The sequence below is a fragment of the Megascapheus bottae genome, chromosome 10 (assembly GCF_031878675.1).
Source record: "Megascapheus bottae isolate mThoBot1 chromosome 10, mThoBot2.hap1, whole genome shotgun sequence".
Classification (NCBI taxonomy): domain Eukaryota; kingdom Metazoa; phylum Chordata; class Mammalia; order Rodentia; family Geomyidae; genus Megascapheus; species Megascapheus bottae.
Genome location: NC_143518.1, coordinates 48,281,785 through 48,297,984, shown reverse-complemented (window position 1 = coordinate 48,297,984; position 16,200 = coordinate 48,281,785). Strand labels below are relative to the sequence as shown.

Here is a 16,200-nt window from a genome sequence, read left to right as displayed (position 1 = left end):
TATTTAACACCTCATACAGCATGTCCTTATTTCAGTTTAAAAATAAGATGACAGGATAAAGGACATGCATCTAAAGAGGAAAAAGAACTGAGCCTTAATAGTAGTGTGAGTTTTTTGTTCTTATTGTTGTTTTGCTTTGTTTTTGCTTTGCTGTCCTGGGGCTTGAACTAGCTTTTTTGCTCAAGGCTATCACTTGAGCCCCACGTGTACTTCTAGATTTTTGGTGGTTCATTGAAAATCAAGTCTCACAAGACTTACTTTCCTGCCTGGAATGGCTTTGAACTGTGATCCTCAGATCTCAGTGTCCTAAGTAGCTAGGATTACAGGTGTGAGCCAGTGGCAGAAACTAGGGTACCTTTTTTGTTTATTGACTTAAGACCTGGTACTGAGAGGTCAAGGAAACTCATGCTGAATGTCTTAAGAAGAGGAGATGGTTACTGTCTTGTAGGGCTCTTTGGAAACTGGAGCTCCAACAGTTGAAATGATGAGGTGTCGTGACTTCAGCCTGTGAATTGTTTGGTTTCTTCCTGGGGCACTTACGCCCTGTGCAGTCAGCAGCCTCTCAGAGACATGCTTTAAACTGCAGTGCATCAAACAGCAAATGGGAAGGGAAACACATTTCCATTCTGAGCTGTAATTTTCCCACAAGAAGTGGCCACTTAAACCAAGACATTTTAATGACAAGCAGGTGCTGTGTACCTTTCAGGCTTTATATCTCATGAAGCTGGGGAACAGAACTCATTACATACTAAGTAGCGGGTCTTGGAAACTGACTTCTTTTTTTGGTTTCAGTACTGGGGCTTGAACTTAGGACCTGGGCACTGCCCCTTAGTTGTGTCGCTTACGGCTAGTGCTATATCACTTGAGCCTCAATTGTACTTCTAGCTTTTTGGTGGTTAATTGGAGACAAGTTTCCTGTGCTTTCCTACCTAGGTTTGGCTTCAAATCATGATCCTCAGATGTTAGCCTCCTGCATAGCTAGGATTACAGGGTGTGACCCACTGGCACCCAGGGGCAGGAACTAACTTTGGTCCGATGTCCTCGGTAAGTAGAGCATGGTGTCAAGGCCGCTGTATATGCGCTGTTCTCCATCCGTTAACACGTATTCCTTGAGCCGGCCATTCAGGAGAAAGGAGTCACTCCAATCCACCCACACCATAGACAGGTTGCTGTCCACTGAAAATGGGGCTTGGTACTGAGGCACTGTTGATAGAAACAGAGCAGTGTAGAAGTAATCGCTTTGGTGTTGGGGGTTGACGAAGGAGCTTTTTAGATATGTGCAGAAATACTCCCTCCCCAAGCTCAGCACTGATGAAAACCTATTAAAAATAATAACCCAACGTAGGGGTGAAATAAAAGCCAATGAGAACATGTGTGGAATGCTTTCTCAGCTCCTTTGCAATTGCTTTCCCAAGGGGGGAAAATCAATGGAGAGTGGTGTTTTATAAATAAAACTATTAACACACAATGGCTCTGCTCACCTACATAACCCCGGAGCTCATATTTCGTTACATTTTCCCTCCTTTAACAGGTAAACTGTCCTTAACACTATTAACTACAGTAGGTAGCTATTTTTCATATGAAATCAATATTTATTGCTACGAAGCCCCAAGGACTAGATGAAGTTAATATATTTTTTTCCCCTCTAAACCAAACTGCTTAGATGGTGAATTATGTCCTTTTGGCACCCATTTATTTTAAAGCTCTTTCTTGAGCTGTTAGTTTGTTTTCTAAGATGGTTAAAAAGCCTGGCAAACAGCAATTTGGGGATCATAATTCATTGCCTTGACTAATCAATCAATAACATAGTACATTAGTATATAATAATCAAGCTCAGGTCTCCTAAGCATCCTATCAGATACAGAAGCAATGTTGTGTGCATTTTGCCGGTGTGTTCTCAGCTCACTTTCAAGTTTCTTACTAAAACAAAACAGAAATCCTTAAATGGAGTTCATCTTCAAAATGGATAATTTTCATCAAACCAGATAAAGGGATCCAATATCAACTTGTCAAGCCTGAAGAGATTAATTTCATGAGATATTTTTCTCTCACATAATCAATACCTTTAGAAATGTATTGATGTAAGATCCAGATATATTAAATTGGCTCTTAAGAGAACAGCGAGTGGTGTGAATAAATCAGTTCTTCAAAGACCAATTCATGACAGAGATTAGTATTCACTCCTGTCAGCCTAGCTACTCAGATAGCCGAGATCTGAGGCTTGATGTTCAAGGCCAGCCTGGGCAGACAAACCTGATCTCCAATTAACTAGCCAAAAGCCAGAAGGAGTAATGATTCAAAGGTTAGAGCACTAGCTATGAGGGGAAAAAAAAAAAGCCAAGTGGAAGTACAAGGCTCTAAATGTAAGCCTTAGTACTGGCACAATAAAACAAAACCAAACACAAATTTATGTTACATTGATCAAGATGCACTGTGTTTATAACCTTATTTAGGGAATTGTAATCTCTTTGTATAACTACTTACTAATAATTATTTTAAAAAAGGAACTAAAATAATGTTGTTTAATAATAATATGACTAAGCTTTAAAGTCATATGATTCTTTTATTTATTTATTTGGGGGGGTGGTCCATGGGGCTTGAACTCTGGCCTGGGCACTGTCCCTGAGCTCTTTAGCTTAAGGCTACTACCCTACCCCTGGGCCTGGGTGCTGTCCCTGAGCTCTTTAGTTCAAGGCTACCACCTTACCCTGGAGCCAAGCCCCACTTCCCATTTTCTAGTGATTAATTGGAGATAAGAGTCTCTAGGCTTTGTATTGTCTGGGCTGGCTTTGAACCTTGATCCTCAGATTTCAGACTCCTGAGTAGCTAGGATTACAGGTGTGAGCCACCACACCCGCCTGCTTTTTATCTTTTAAAGTAATACATTTTCAGAGAACTATACAGAAAATGTCTTTCAAATGTTAATAGCTATTACTTCCTCTTTGAATATCTATTGTCTTCCTACATGAATCCTGCCTAATATCACAATAAAATACAAGATTGTGCTTGTTTCAGGCTTCCCCCTGTATAACTTTTCTCTGTGACACAACAGTACATCAAAGAAAAAGCTGACTGAGAATATGGTCTCAATTCCATAGTGTGTAATCTTAGCTAGCTGGGAAGTGGAAGATGAAGGCTGGAGGCCTATACAAACAACAAAGCAAGACCTTTATGAGATTTTCATCTCGACCAATGACTGTAAGCAGGGGTCCATGCCTATCTTACCCAGTGACACAGGGAAATCTAAGGAAGAAGATCACATCTTAGGCCATTCTGGGCATAAGGTAAGACCTCATCTTGTGCAAAAAAGGGACTAGAGGCATGACTCAAGTGGTAGAGCACCATCCTAGAAAATGCTAGATCAATCCTCAGTGGGGATAGAGAGAAAGAAAGAGAAAAAGCGAGGGGAGAGAAGAGGGGAGAGAGGAGAGAGGATGGAGAAGGAGGAGGAAGAGGAAGAGGAGGAGGATGAAGAGGGGGAGGGGGAGGAAAGAGGTGGGAAAGGAGTGAGGAGAGAAGGAAGGGAGGAAAGGAGAGAGAGTGAGAGAGAATGAGAACTTGCAGATTAAGAAAGAAATGAAGAAGTTTGTCTTGTAGGATTTGGAGTGCAAACTGCAAGCTTTCAAAATAATCAGGAACTTTGCAATTATGGAACTTGAGGAAATAGCAAGAGCTATTATACCCGCAGCAGTTGACATCTAATCCGCAAAGCACTTCTGAGAAGAAGTATTCTGTCTTTTACCCAGCTGGTAGCAGGTCAAGGACTTGAAGCCAGACCCATGGGGAACTCCAAAGAGTGCATTGTGTTGTTATAATCAGGACACATTTATTTAAAGTAGCACCATTTACTCATTCCCTTTTGAATGCTCTATAGTGGTGGTTGAAAGCTGGCTTGTGATCAGTAGTACAGAGGATTGCACACAGGAGGCAGAGATGTACACAGAGGAAGCAGCAATGGTTTACAAAGAGGAGGCTGGGAGGTTACAAGTGGAAGGTAGGGATGGTACACACACACAGAGGCAGAAGATGGTGTATACATGGAAGGCAGCGTGGTACCCACACGAGATAGGAGATGATACACACGGAGAGAGATTAATCTGACATGGACAAAGGAGGATCTTTTGCTTACTGCTAGCAGAAACTGTACAAAAGTAGGGAAGCTGTTTGTCTAGGATAGGAAGACAGGAAATTTACAATTCATGAGTTCTCCTATTCTAATGAATCACAAGGCACTGGAGTCTGCAGTAGATAAATATTTAATACGTAGGGTTTAAAACACTTCTTTTTGCCTTTACTTGGATTTGGTGCCTTGAGTAAAACTTGGCTGGTTTACTCAAGTGGTGCTCTAACCACTTGAGCCACATCTCCAGCCCAGCTTTCTGCTGATTATTTTAGAGATGGAACCTAACCTCAAAAACAATTCTTTCTTAGGCTGGCTTTTAGCTATCATCCCAATTCTTAGCCTCCAGAGTAGTTATGAGTGTAAGCCACACCTCCACTTCTGGCTTTCCACCTCGATAGTTGAAAATAAGAGTTGTGTCAGATTTGTCTGCCTTGATTTGCTTTGAGCTTTGATCTTCCAGATCCCAGCCCCTTGAATAGCTAGGATGATAAGCATGAGCTCACATGCTATGAAAAGAAGGCTTTCTTTCCCTTTCCTTTCAGATTATGTAGCATTACCCCTTGCTCTTCCAGAAGGCACTGAAACATGACACTATTGGAGAAAGTAAGAGAACAATTTTTCATCTTTGTTCAAAATGCATTAAGAATTCTGAGAACAATGCAGAATATCAGACTAAGCCCAGGACTCTCATATACGGGATGCTGCAGTCCATGTGAACATGAAGCTAGTCCGGACAATAATCTCACCCCCCAAACACAGCAGCCATTAATGTCTGGGCATAATCAACTCCCTTTCACCTCTTTTCCATATGTAGTTTTTATTACATGCCTGAACAATAGCATAATTTTAAACTTTACACTTTTGTTACTTGATATCAGTTTTATTTGTATTTTCTAAGTCATTAAAAAAAACTTAGGTAACTCTTTTTCATAAAACTGAGAATTGAACTCAGGATCTTACACTTCTAAAGCAGACATTTTATTACCTGAGATACAATCTAGCCCTGATTGCTTTAGTTATTTTTGAATAGGGTCTTTTTGTTGAGGCCAGTCTGGACTTCCATCCTCCTATTTACACTTCTGGTGTAGAGTAGTAGATGGGATTACAGGTGCATGCTACCACACTTAGATCTTTATTGGCTGAGATGGAACTTCATGAACTTTCATTTTTTACCAGTACTACCTTCAAATGACAATCCTCCTAATCTTCATCTCTTAAGTAACTGAGATTAGATTACAGGAGTGAGCCACGTGGCCAGCTAACCAATAATTTTAATGGCTAACTAGTATTCTATATGTTAATTTTATTTTTTAGCATTTCAGTTATTTTGGTATTTCAATCAATGTGAAGAGGAACTCTAAAATGAAGGGAAACCTACCATGAAAAAAGTTTTATGGTTTTGATGTTTCCTCTTAATGTATATAATGAACAAAATATTTTTGAATGCCTGGTTTTGAATGCCAGCCCAGGAAGAAAAGTCCAAATGTCTCTTCTTCCAAATAATCAGGTAAAAGCCACATCATCGAGTGCCTACCTAGCCTGCTTGATATCCTGAGTTCAGAGTCCATCACTGGCAAAAATAAAAGTGATCTACAAAAGGAAAATCTAGACATAAAAATAAATAAATGGTTTCCAAGCTGGAGTCCTTAGGGCCGGCTTAGCAAGTATTGAGCTCTAAATTCAAGCGCCAGTAATCACCAAGACATAAGCCACCTCTTTCTCTCTCCCTGGCTTATGGCACTCACACTCTTTTTCAGTGGTGAAGCTGTTCCACTCTGAAGCCGTGCTGCCCACCTCATTGTGGGCCAGCACTCTCAGCTTGTAGGTGGTGTATGGCTGGAGTCCTTGAAGGATTGCTCTGTGTCCTGGCCCAGTGTACCTCGTCTCGGTTTGGGTGGACTTACAGGGCAGAGTTGAGTCAGGAGGGCAAGCCACATAGAGCTGGAGCTCATACCTAAAATGTACGTGAACACATAAAGAAAAACAGGCAATGGGATTAGTTCTCTCTCTCTTAAAACTGGTTTTCTTAGCTGGATGCCAATTCTACCTGTGCAGGAGGCTGAGATCTGAGTATTATGGGTTGAAGCCAGCCCTGGAAGAAAAGTCTGTGAAACTCTTACGTCCCATTACACAGCAAAAAGCTGGAAGTGGAGCTGTAGTTCAAGTGGAAGAAAACTAGCCTTGAACACAAAAGCTCAGAGAGAGCATGCAGGCTCCCAGCTTCCCAGTTCAAGGCCCAAGACTAGAACATATACACTTGTGCACACACTTGTGTATGTGTGCATGCGTGGAAGAGCAGACACATCCACCCCCCCCACATGCACGCACGCACACCACACACACCATAAATGAACGTAAAAAACTGGTATTCTTCTATGAGATGTTTTGCTTTCATAGAACCAGAACTCTTTCAACTTTTCATTTGCAAGACGCTGCTCTCAGGAGTACTTTGTTAATATGGCTGAGATTAGCAGCAGGGCAAAACAGAGTGATGGGGATGACATTTACTGATTTTGCAAACAGTATAACCACGTGTCCTTTTTGTCAGCAGATAGAAGAGATTTGTCTTTTTTGAGCAGAGAATGGTAATTGCTCTCTGTTTAGAACAAAGCATTTTCCCCCCTCCAGTTTATTTGAGGGAAGTAGTCTGTTCTTTCAAACAAGGGCTCATTCTCCCATTTTAAATCAGATCAGAGTAAGTCCCACCAACATGCAGACATTTATTTTGCTTGTGGAACTTGGGGCTCCAGAGAACCATAAAGAAGAGCGTATTCTTCTCATGAATACGTGCGCATTGCATCATTTTCTTTATTTAGAGATGATTCTGTTGATTACTTTTTATCAGTTGATTTTATCAAGTAAACATTACCATGGGGAACATTATCTCTCAAATGGATCTATTTTGCTACATGTATTGCTTAATAAGTAAGGCCTTCGTGGGCCCAGATAGGTGGCATTGTGTCCATATGTATGCATCTAGTTGGTTTATTTCCCCCTCCTGCTAACCCACTACCTCTGAATGACACCATTGGCTAGCAGCGGGGCACTCCACTGGAAGGAAGCTGTCCTTGAAGTCAGCATCTGGACCTGAGGTGAGGACAGCCCTGAGGGTGGAGCAGGATGCGTTCTTAGCTCAGCTGTTGGGCCTTTGCTGCAGCAGTTGAAGCAGGTGCATGCTTCCACTCCAACGAAGTATGTGGTGAAGGGGTGCAGGTTGTAAAGAGTCTGTTGGGTGGCCATGCCTTCAGACAGCTGGGAGGAGAGAAAGTGATGTGAGGCAATATTACAAAACAAAGATAGGTAAACATGTATTTATCTGTGTGCCACCTCATGGAGGACTGTGAAAGATACAATATGGGGCCCGGTACAACATTTCTCCCACAGGAATCACCAATCCAGTTGATGCAAGCAATATAAAAGATCAGTAGAAGTTAAAGGCAGTAACACAGAGATGACAAGATACAACTCTGTCTAGGTATTGCAAAGCGGTGCAGAACACACATTTATTGAAATAAGTATATGCAACATTCAGAATGTTGTCTTTCCAGAAAACCTAATTACCTGATTTGAATTCTACTTCTGATCACCAGCTTTCATACTCTGCCAATGTAACCTGCATGTAATTTTTCTATGTCAGAAATCCCTTATGATGAATGTGAGAGGCAGTACACATACTTATCAGTTTCTAACTTCATCTTCTCCTTTGAGGGTATTAGTTTTTATGAAGCCAATTAACCTTTTAGAATTATAAACTTTTTTGAGTTATATGGAGCTGACTGCTAACTTTGTTATGACTTAGATGAATATTATTTGGATAATAAACAATCAGAAACCAGAAGTTAACTTCTGCATCAACCTACATAACATAATTAAGAGGAGCTACCTGTAATTTTTTTTAAAGTATATACAATGCATCACAAACAGAAATTATTTTAGTTTGTTAATATTATGACTTTGGAAGCATAGATAATCAAGGGTTGATTGTATTTACATTATCTATATTTACAGTGTAAGAAGCCCTGTAGAAAATATGCTAATATACCTTTAACATTCAATACAAGATTTTGCTGTATATGAATCATCTCTTGCAATTGTGTTTCATTACTTGACATTCTGGCCTCAGAAGATTTCACCATAAATGCCCAAATTGGTCTGTAAATTGGCTTAATTAACAATGAGATACTGGGTTCTGTACAAGCCCTATATGAGATGTGTGTGAACAAAGTATTATAATATCCACTTCATTCATGAGCAATGTATGAGTAACACAAACCACACCTCAAAGATGTAAGACTGCCCTTCTACCTCAGTCTCTTTAATAATGCCAGATGTGGCCTAGTTGGTACTTAGCTTCCCTGCTGCAAGGGGTTTTTGTCTAAGACACAGTGTGCAATGTGCTTATGTCTTCTTGGAAACAAACAGTGGAACCAGAAATAGGTTGACTGAGTAGCTTTCCCGTCTCTTCTAAAAGGCTACTTTTGGAAGTGGCACTGTGGCTTAAAGGGTAGGGTGGTATCCTTGAGCTAAAGAGCTTAGGGATAATGCCCAGGCCCAAAGTTCAAGCTCCACACCACCAACACCAACAGCAACAGCAACAACAATAAAAGCTACATTTGAATGGACCCAAACTAAATTTTCACTAATAGAGACATGTGTACTTGAAAACGTGCATCAGAATGGAGCCTCACTGAATTGCCTTTGCTCTCTTCTTTTTTTCCATATGTTTAAATAATGAAGCACATCAATGTGATTATCTCTAAAGTCTTAGGTTTCTAACATTTATGGAGTCTTTAATACCGCCAGTAGCATTTGTCTTAATGAATTTCCATATTTTCAGCATGGTTCCTAAAAAGGTTCATCTTTTCTTCTCTGAGTGATTATTGTGCTACTGAATTCAGAGGGCAGCTGAGAACAGAGGGGAAGAGAGAAGGCTAGAGAGGAAGAAAAAGCGAGAGCACCATGGTACTACTAGCTTAAAAACATTCTTTATTATAGTATTTTATTTATTTATTTATTTATTTATTTATTTATTTATTTATTTATTTATTTATTTATTTGATGGTACTGAGATTGAACTTGGCCTGATGCCTGGATTTTAGCTCACCACGGTCTGAGATCCACTGGAGTTGGAGAACAGCCTGTAGAGACTGACGTTCCCGTTAGGCTTGGCAGGAATGCTGATGTTGGCTACTGCTTGAGTAGATGAGATCGCATGGAAAGTGGGGGCTTTGAGGCCTTCTGGAGGGGCTGGTCCTGTTCTACATTGTGTCCAATTACTCGAGGCTTTCCCTGCAGAATTCACTGCCCAGACCTCAGAAGAGCAACAAGAACAAGACTAGTCAAAAGCAAGGTACACCCAGATTGGAGACCAACTCATCAATCCAAAGACAGCTGAAGACAACAGAACATGAGAAAGGTGGATCTTGCAGCCCATGATCCTGAAGAACCATGCCTACATGCAGGGGCCCTGTAGGGTTTTAGAGTGCTGTAAATCGGTTTCAGCCATGGAGAGTTGGGGTAATTTTTATCAACTTCTGCAAATTGGATGGATCTGCACACTGCATAAAGCTCAGCAATTCTTAAACATCATCTCCACTAAATCTGCATGAAAATTAAATTTCCTTTCATCAAGGAGGGAATAAACATATGGAAAGATGTATAATCTTATTTATCAAGAACTATTTGTATAATTAAACACGAATATCCTAAAAGGTTGCCTTGGGTCGTTATTTGCATGAGTAAGTAATTTGTTGGATGTCAGGTACAATAGACAGAATAGATGGATGTGTGAGTATATAGGGTTAAATTAGGCCCAATAATAGCCAACTACAGAGTGATCAATCAGAATGATAGATCGAAATGGCAATACAAGAAGACTGTCTGTGTGTTTAGGAGGGAGAGTATTCCTTAGTAAGCTTTCATGTGCAAGTTTAACTTCTGAATTTTTTTTCTCATTCAGTGTCTTCTACTGTCTGTATTAAAAATAAATCACCCTGAGCCTTAAATAAAATCTTAGAAAAAGGCTATTCGATTTTATATTACACACATTTCAGGTATATTGAAAAGAATGTTCAAAATATAAGATATTTAGGGAAAAAGACAGGAATACTTTTGAAATAAAGTTTTGTTTCTGTTTGTTTTGTTTTTATATCAATAATGTCTTCAAGAGAGAAAAACTCTCAGCAGATAGTTAGAACAACTCATATTCATGTGTTCATATTCTTTTGGCAGAATCCTCTGTAAAAGCAAATTTCTGAGGTTGAATTGCTGTCAAATGCAAATCTCCAGCCCCTTGCTGATAAAATTGCCAGCAGCCCCATTTTGAAAAGAGACAACTAACCTACTTACATAGTCAAACCTGCTCTTTTAAGAGCTCAGCGACCTCTTCTTACCATTTGCATATAATCACTCACTTCTGTACATTTTACAAAGCACTTTAACACATGTTAGTTTACTTCATCCTAACAAGGGCAACTTTACAAGGTGAAGAGAGGATGTATTGTTCGCCCCCTTTTCAGGTAAGAAAATTGAGATTCAGAAAACGTCAATCTCTTGTTTAGTGGGCAGAAGTTTTGAGGACGGGAAGAAAAATCCTGCCCTCCAATATTCTTTCCAATAGACTTGTGCTCTCAGTCATCCCTATGTATCAATAAGGTGTTCAGAATGACAAGAATTAAGTTACTTGTTCATAGGCGAATACCTGCACCTTAGGTCAGGTCTTAGGAAATGGTTGGTAGACGTATTTAGTCCATTGTGAGGAGGTGAGATTCTAGAGGTGGGCTAGGAAAGTAAAAAGGCAGGACATTGAGATAGCAAAGGTAGGGCTAGTCTTTGTTGAAACTACAGTTCAGTCAGAATACAATTTCAGCTGTTCTTGTCTCCTCTGAAAAGGCCAAGGTCACTTCTTCAATAATAAGTTAGGAGTGCAGGGTTACTGATGAAGAGATTGCATTTCAGGATGGATGGAGAAAGATTCCCAGCTCTAAACCAACCCCTTTCACTTAGCAACAGTATCTTAGCGATAGGCGGGTTGAGAACCATCTTTTTTTTGGCTTTCCAAGGGATTGGACTCAGAATCTGAGTCCTTGGGCTTTCTCAGGGCTAGAGCTCTACCACTTGAGTCATAGCAACATTTCTGGCCTTTTCCATGTATGTGGTACTGAAGAATAAAACTCTGGTCTTTGGACATGTTAGGCAAGCACTCTACCACTAGGTCAAACTCCTGGCCAGTTGGGGCCATCTTGAGTGACAAGATTTAACAAGATAATATTCATATAATAATATATATATAAAACAAAGCATCTATACCAATATCAAATTCTTTGCCAAGGGAGGAGGGGTAGCTTTTATTGATAGTCAAAAAGCATGCTGAATTTTAATCAGAGTCACAATGGATGGGGCAGGAGAAAGGGATGGATGTGGAATTAAGTATTCATTGAGACATAAAAATCAAGCAAGTTCGTGATTAATTACTGAGAAGCACAGCAGTAGTGGAGATATAGAGTGTTGAGGAACAATGAAACCAAAATAAAGGCAAGTCATAGAGAGTGCTCAGCAAAGTTCTGGTCCATGTTTGTGAATCAGAACTGTTTTAAGGTGTTGGAGATAGTATTAGACTTCATATTTCAAATATATATTCATGTATGTATGTATGTGTGTATGCATGCATGTGTCAGTATTGGGGCTTGAACTCAAGGGCCTGGGTGCTGTCTCCTGAGCTCTTTTTGCTCAAGGCTAGCTAGCACTCTAACATGATGAGTGACAGCACCAATTCTGGTTAGCTGGTGGCTAACTGGAATTGCACAGACTTTCCTGTCCAGCTGGCTTTTAACCACCATGATCCTCAAATCTCAGCCTCCTGAGGAGCTAGGATTGCAAGCATGAGCCACAAATGCCTGGTTTCAAATTGCAATTTAATCCAATGCCTCAGCATTGTAGGGTTTTTGCTGTATTTCTTTAAAATAAACCATTTCTCCAAAACACTTAGCAATACAAAATCCTCTGTTACTAACAGAATGTTGATAGGATCTCGTGTCTTTTTGTCTTTGAAAGGAGACCTTCATAACACATTGCCCTTGTTCCCAGACTTTCTTTTTAGTATTCAATCAATTTGAGTTCAAAATAGAATTCATATAAATGAACATGCTTATGCAAAGTAGGATCAGCTTATTTACATGAGTTACTGTGAAAAAGAAAACGGTTGCAAGGAAGAGAAAATGGAGAAAATACAACACTGGATCTCATAAAACCTCTATCACAGTATCCGTGTTATGGAGTGTGGGCTATGATTCTTAGGATGGGTCAATAAAGGTATTAACTTTCTCTCTCTCTCTCTCTCTCTCTCTCTCTCTCTCTCTCTCTCTCTCTCTCTCTCTCTCTCTCTTTCTCTCCCTCTCTCTCTCTCTCTCTCTCTCTCTCTCTCTCTCTCTCTCTCTCTCTCCTCTCCCTCTCTCTCTTTCTCTCTCTCTCTCTCTCACACACACACACACACACACATCTATGTATCTATGTATCTATCTATCATCAATGTATCTGTCATCTATGTATCTTTTAAACTACTAGGTGCCTAAATGGCAACCCAGTCATTTTCAATTTCTTGTCATGATACGTCTGTTTAGAGTTGTACTGTACATTATCTTTAGCACCTTCAATCACTGAAATAAATGTTCTATGCATGTATCTTTAGTGCCTTAGAGCTGCAGCAATCATCATAAAGGTCATCATTATGTTTCTCACAGTTACAGAAAGGAACCAGAGTTCTCTAACTATGCAGAACAGTCACTCGACAACTCGCTTTTGCTTCTAGAAATCTGGGTATTTGTGGAACTTTCCTGGGTATCATTTTTTCCCTTCTTGCTTCTCAGAAGGATGCTATGTAAAGCGCTCCAAATTCCTTTCAACTCAACATTTCTCCTTTACATTTTATCTAGGGGAAAAGTGAGGATTTGTGCACAGAATTGTAATAATGTGTATAGGTGGGAAAAAGAAAGGAATCTACAACTCAGTAGAGAATGGAAGGAGTAAAGCATCCAAATTTCTGTCAGAGTGGTGCCTTCTGGGTCTTTACACCAGAGGGTGACTCTTCAGTGTGATGCTTACCCTTGACTCGAAAAAGAATTTTCACTTTAATGCATTGTCTCAATGACTGGACATAACTTTTTCCCTGAAATCACCTTCTTTCTAAGAACTGATAATTTCCAAAAATAATCTTGCTAATGTATCCAAAATTTCATATGGAATAATAAAAGCCTGCATAGCAAAAACAATTCTTAGCAGAAAAAACAGCACATGAGGAATTTCAATACTAAACTTCAGATTTTATTACAGAGCTATAGTGACCAAAATAGCTTGGTACTGGCACAAGAACAGGCCTGAAGACCAATGGAATAGAACTGAGGACACGGATTTTAACCCACAGCCCTATGGCCATCTAATTTTTGATAACGGAGCCCCAAAAATAGAATGGAAGAAAGACAGCCTCTTCAACAAGTGGTGCTGGCAGAACTGATTAAGCACCTGCAGAAAACTAAAGTTGGATCCTTCTTTGTCACCCTGCACCAGGATTAATTCCAAATGGATCAAAGACCTGGAGGTAAAAGCAGTTACATTGAAAATTTTACAAGAAGGAATAGGAAATACACTAGTACTCCTTGGCACAGGAGTCCCTTCTTAATAAAGGCCCAGAAAGACAACAAGTTAAATGAAGTTTGGACAAATGGGACTGTATTAAACTGCAGAGCTTCTGTAAGGCAAAGGACATAGCTAGCAAACTAACTAGAAAGCCTACAGAGTAGGAGAAGATCTTCACTAACCATACAATGGACAAAGGCCTCATATCTAAAATATATCAACAGCTCAAAAATTGAATCACTCCAAAACTAATCTCCAAAGTAACAACCATCCCATTAAAAGATGGGCCAAAGACTTAAAGAGAGTCTTCTCTGAACAAGAAACAAAAATGGCCTATAGACACATGAAGAAATGCTCGACATCTCTGGCCATAAAAGAAAGGCAAATCAAAACAACTCTAAGATTCCACCTCACTCCAGTTAGAATGGCCAGGATCAGGAAAACGAATAACAACAGATGCTGGAGGGGATGTGGCCAGGAGGGATCACTACTACACTGTTGGTAGGAATGCAATCTCGTTCAACTATTATGGAAAGCAGTATGGCAGTGCCTCAAAAGACTAAACATAGAGCAACCCTATGACGCAGCAATTCCACTACTTGGCATTTATCCAATCGTCCAGAAAGAAGGACATACTAAATCCACTAGCACAACAATGTTCATTGCCTCACTATTTACCATAGCAAAGACATGGAACCAACCTAGATGTCCCTCAGTTGATGAGTGGATCAACAAGATGTGGTATTTATACACAATGGAATTCTATGCTGCTGTCAGAAAGAATGACATCGCCCCATTTGTTAGGAAATGGAAAGACTTAGAAAAAATCACGTTAAGTGAAGTAAGCCAGACTCAAAGGAACATAGGTTCAATGGCTTCCCTCATTTGTCATAATCAGTAGAAACCTTGGGTTCTCCTAGCAGAGATTTGCAATAGAGCAAAACCTAGATACATAAGGCCATACAGTATGATACTAAATGAAAGGACCTCTAGGATATAGAAACAAAAGCCACATAATGAGTGATTATTGTCCTTAATGTACTATGTTATCTCTTATCTCTTATCTCTTTTGCTGTCCCTTGGTTATCTCATAGTGTTACAGTATTTCACCTTGTTATCTGATATATTGTATATATGCGTATTTGGTTATTTGAAGTCAAATAGGGAAGTGGGGAAAACAAGATGAGGGGTGGGAGTGGGGGGAGGAAAATGGCGACCAAGACATGAGAAAGGGTATCAATGTTTATGAAGTAATGCACCTTTTATCTGGTGAATATAATGTAACCCTTCTATTAATTACAATAAAAATATATGGGGAAAAAAGAAAAATTGCTAATGTAAATTCAAAAGAGGAGTCCTTAGTTTGTTATTTTAATTATCATAGAAGAAAGAAAATCCCTTACACAGATTATATGATACTTTTATGCTTTATTTTTGTTTTCTTTTATTATTATCTTTAAGGAGCTACATAAAAAGGGTTCCAAGTCAGCATGTTGATTTATGTGCACAATGCATCTCAATCAATATCACTCCTTTCATTCTCCCTTCCCTGTCAATCATAACCAGACCTCTCCCCTCGTTTTCTTTTTCATGTATATACTTTGAGTATGCTCACCATTCCACTCTCCATTTGCCCTCTCCTTCCGAACCTCAGCACCACTTCCTGCTTTTTTCTATGTATGTGGTGCCAAGGAATCGAACCTGGGTCTTCTTGCCTGCTAGGCAAACATTCTACCACTAGGCCAAACTCCCAGCCCCTCCATTCATCCTTTTTAAGCTAAGAAATGTCTTATGGAGCATACTTGGTGATGTTTTCTCTATTGTCAGCACCCAACTTGTATTTGTTTCATCTTGTATTTGCTATTATTTTTCTACATAAAAAATGGACTACAGGAATGGCAAACTACAGAAAGGCCTCTCATTCTTGACACATAAGGTAAGTGATGTTGATACAATTTGAGATTTCGCTCTTTTTTCAAGTGGCTCATTTTAAGAACTGCATTACAACTATTGGCTCCTACAGGGTTAAAAGATGAAAGAATTTTGAACCCCTACACTTCCTATGATAATTTATAGTACATTCCTTATGGAATATGGATAATGATTTTTTAAAAATTATCTTTAAGTAGTAATACAAAGGAATTGTCATTTAAAAAGGCAGTTTATAAATATAGTAATCTTGATCAATGTCATCCTTCCCCTCCCCACCCCCTTGCTCACCTTCTCTACTTTGTACATTGGATTCTGGACTATGGACAATGATTTGAAGAAATTAATGGGACTATGATTTAAAGAAATTCAAACAATTCAGAGGATGAGAAGCAAATGAGGTAGCCCCACCCGCATCATTTCTGCAAACTAGAGAACTGTGGATCTATTATTGATTTACATTAGAAATAAAAATCCAACATGAACAGCCATGCCAGTAATTAAAGAGAGTAAACAGG

General features: G+C 39.5%; 1 protein-coding gene across 1 annotated transcript in view; it reads right to left on the bottom strand.

Annotated features, from left to right (window-relative positions):
- The window catches only part of Ush2a (usherin), a 606,255-nt gene that overhangs the window by 10,863 nt on the left and 579,192 nt on the right, over positions 1-16,200 (bottom strand). The window contains exons 64-67 of the mRNA XM_090341196.1: positions 9,228-9,434; positions 7,137-7,375; positions 5,869-6,077; positions 1,027-1,203 (exon numbers count right to left, since the gene is read on the bottom strand). Coding sequence (XP_090197322.1) covers positions 1,027-1,203; positions 5,869-6,077; positions 7,137-7,375; positions 9,228-9,434 — 832 coding nt within the window. The remainder of the gene's footprint in view (positions 1-1,026; positions 1,204-5,868; positions 6,078-7,136; positions 7,376-9,227; positions 9,435-16,200) is intronic.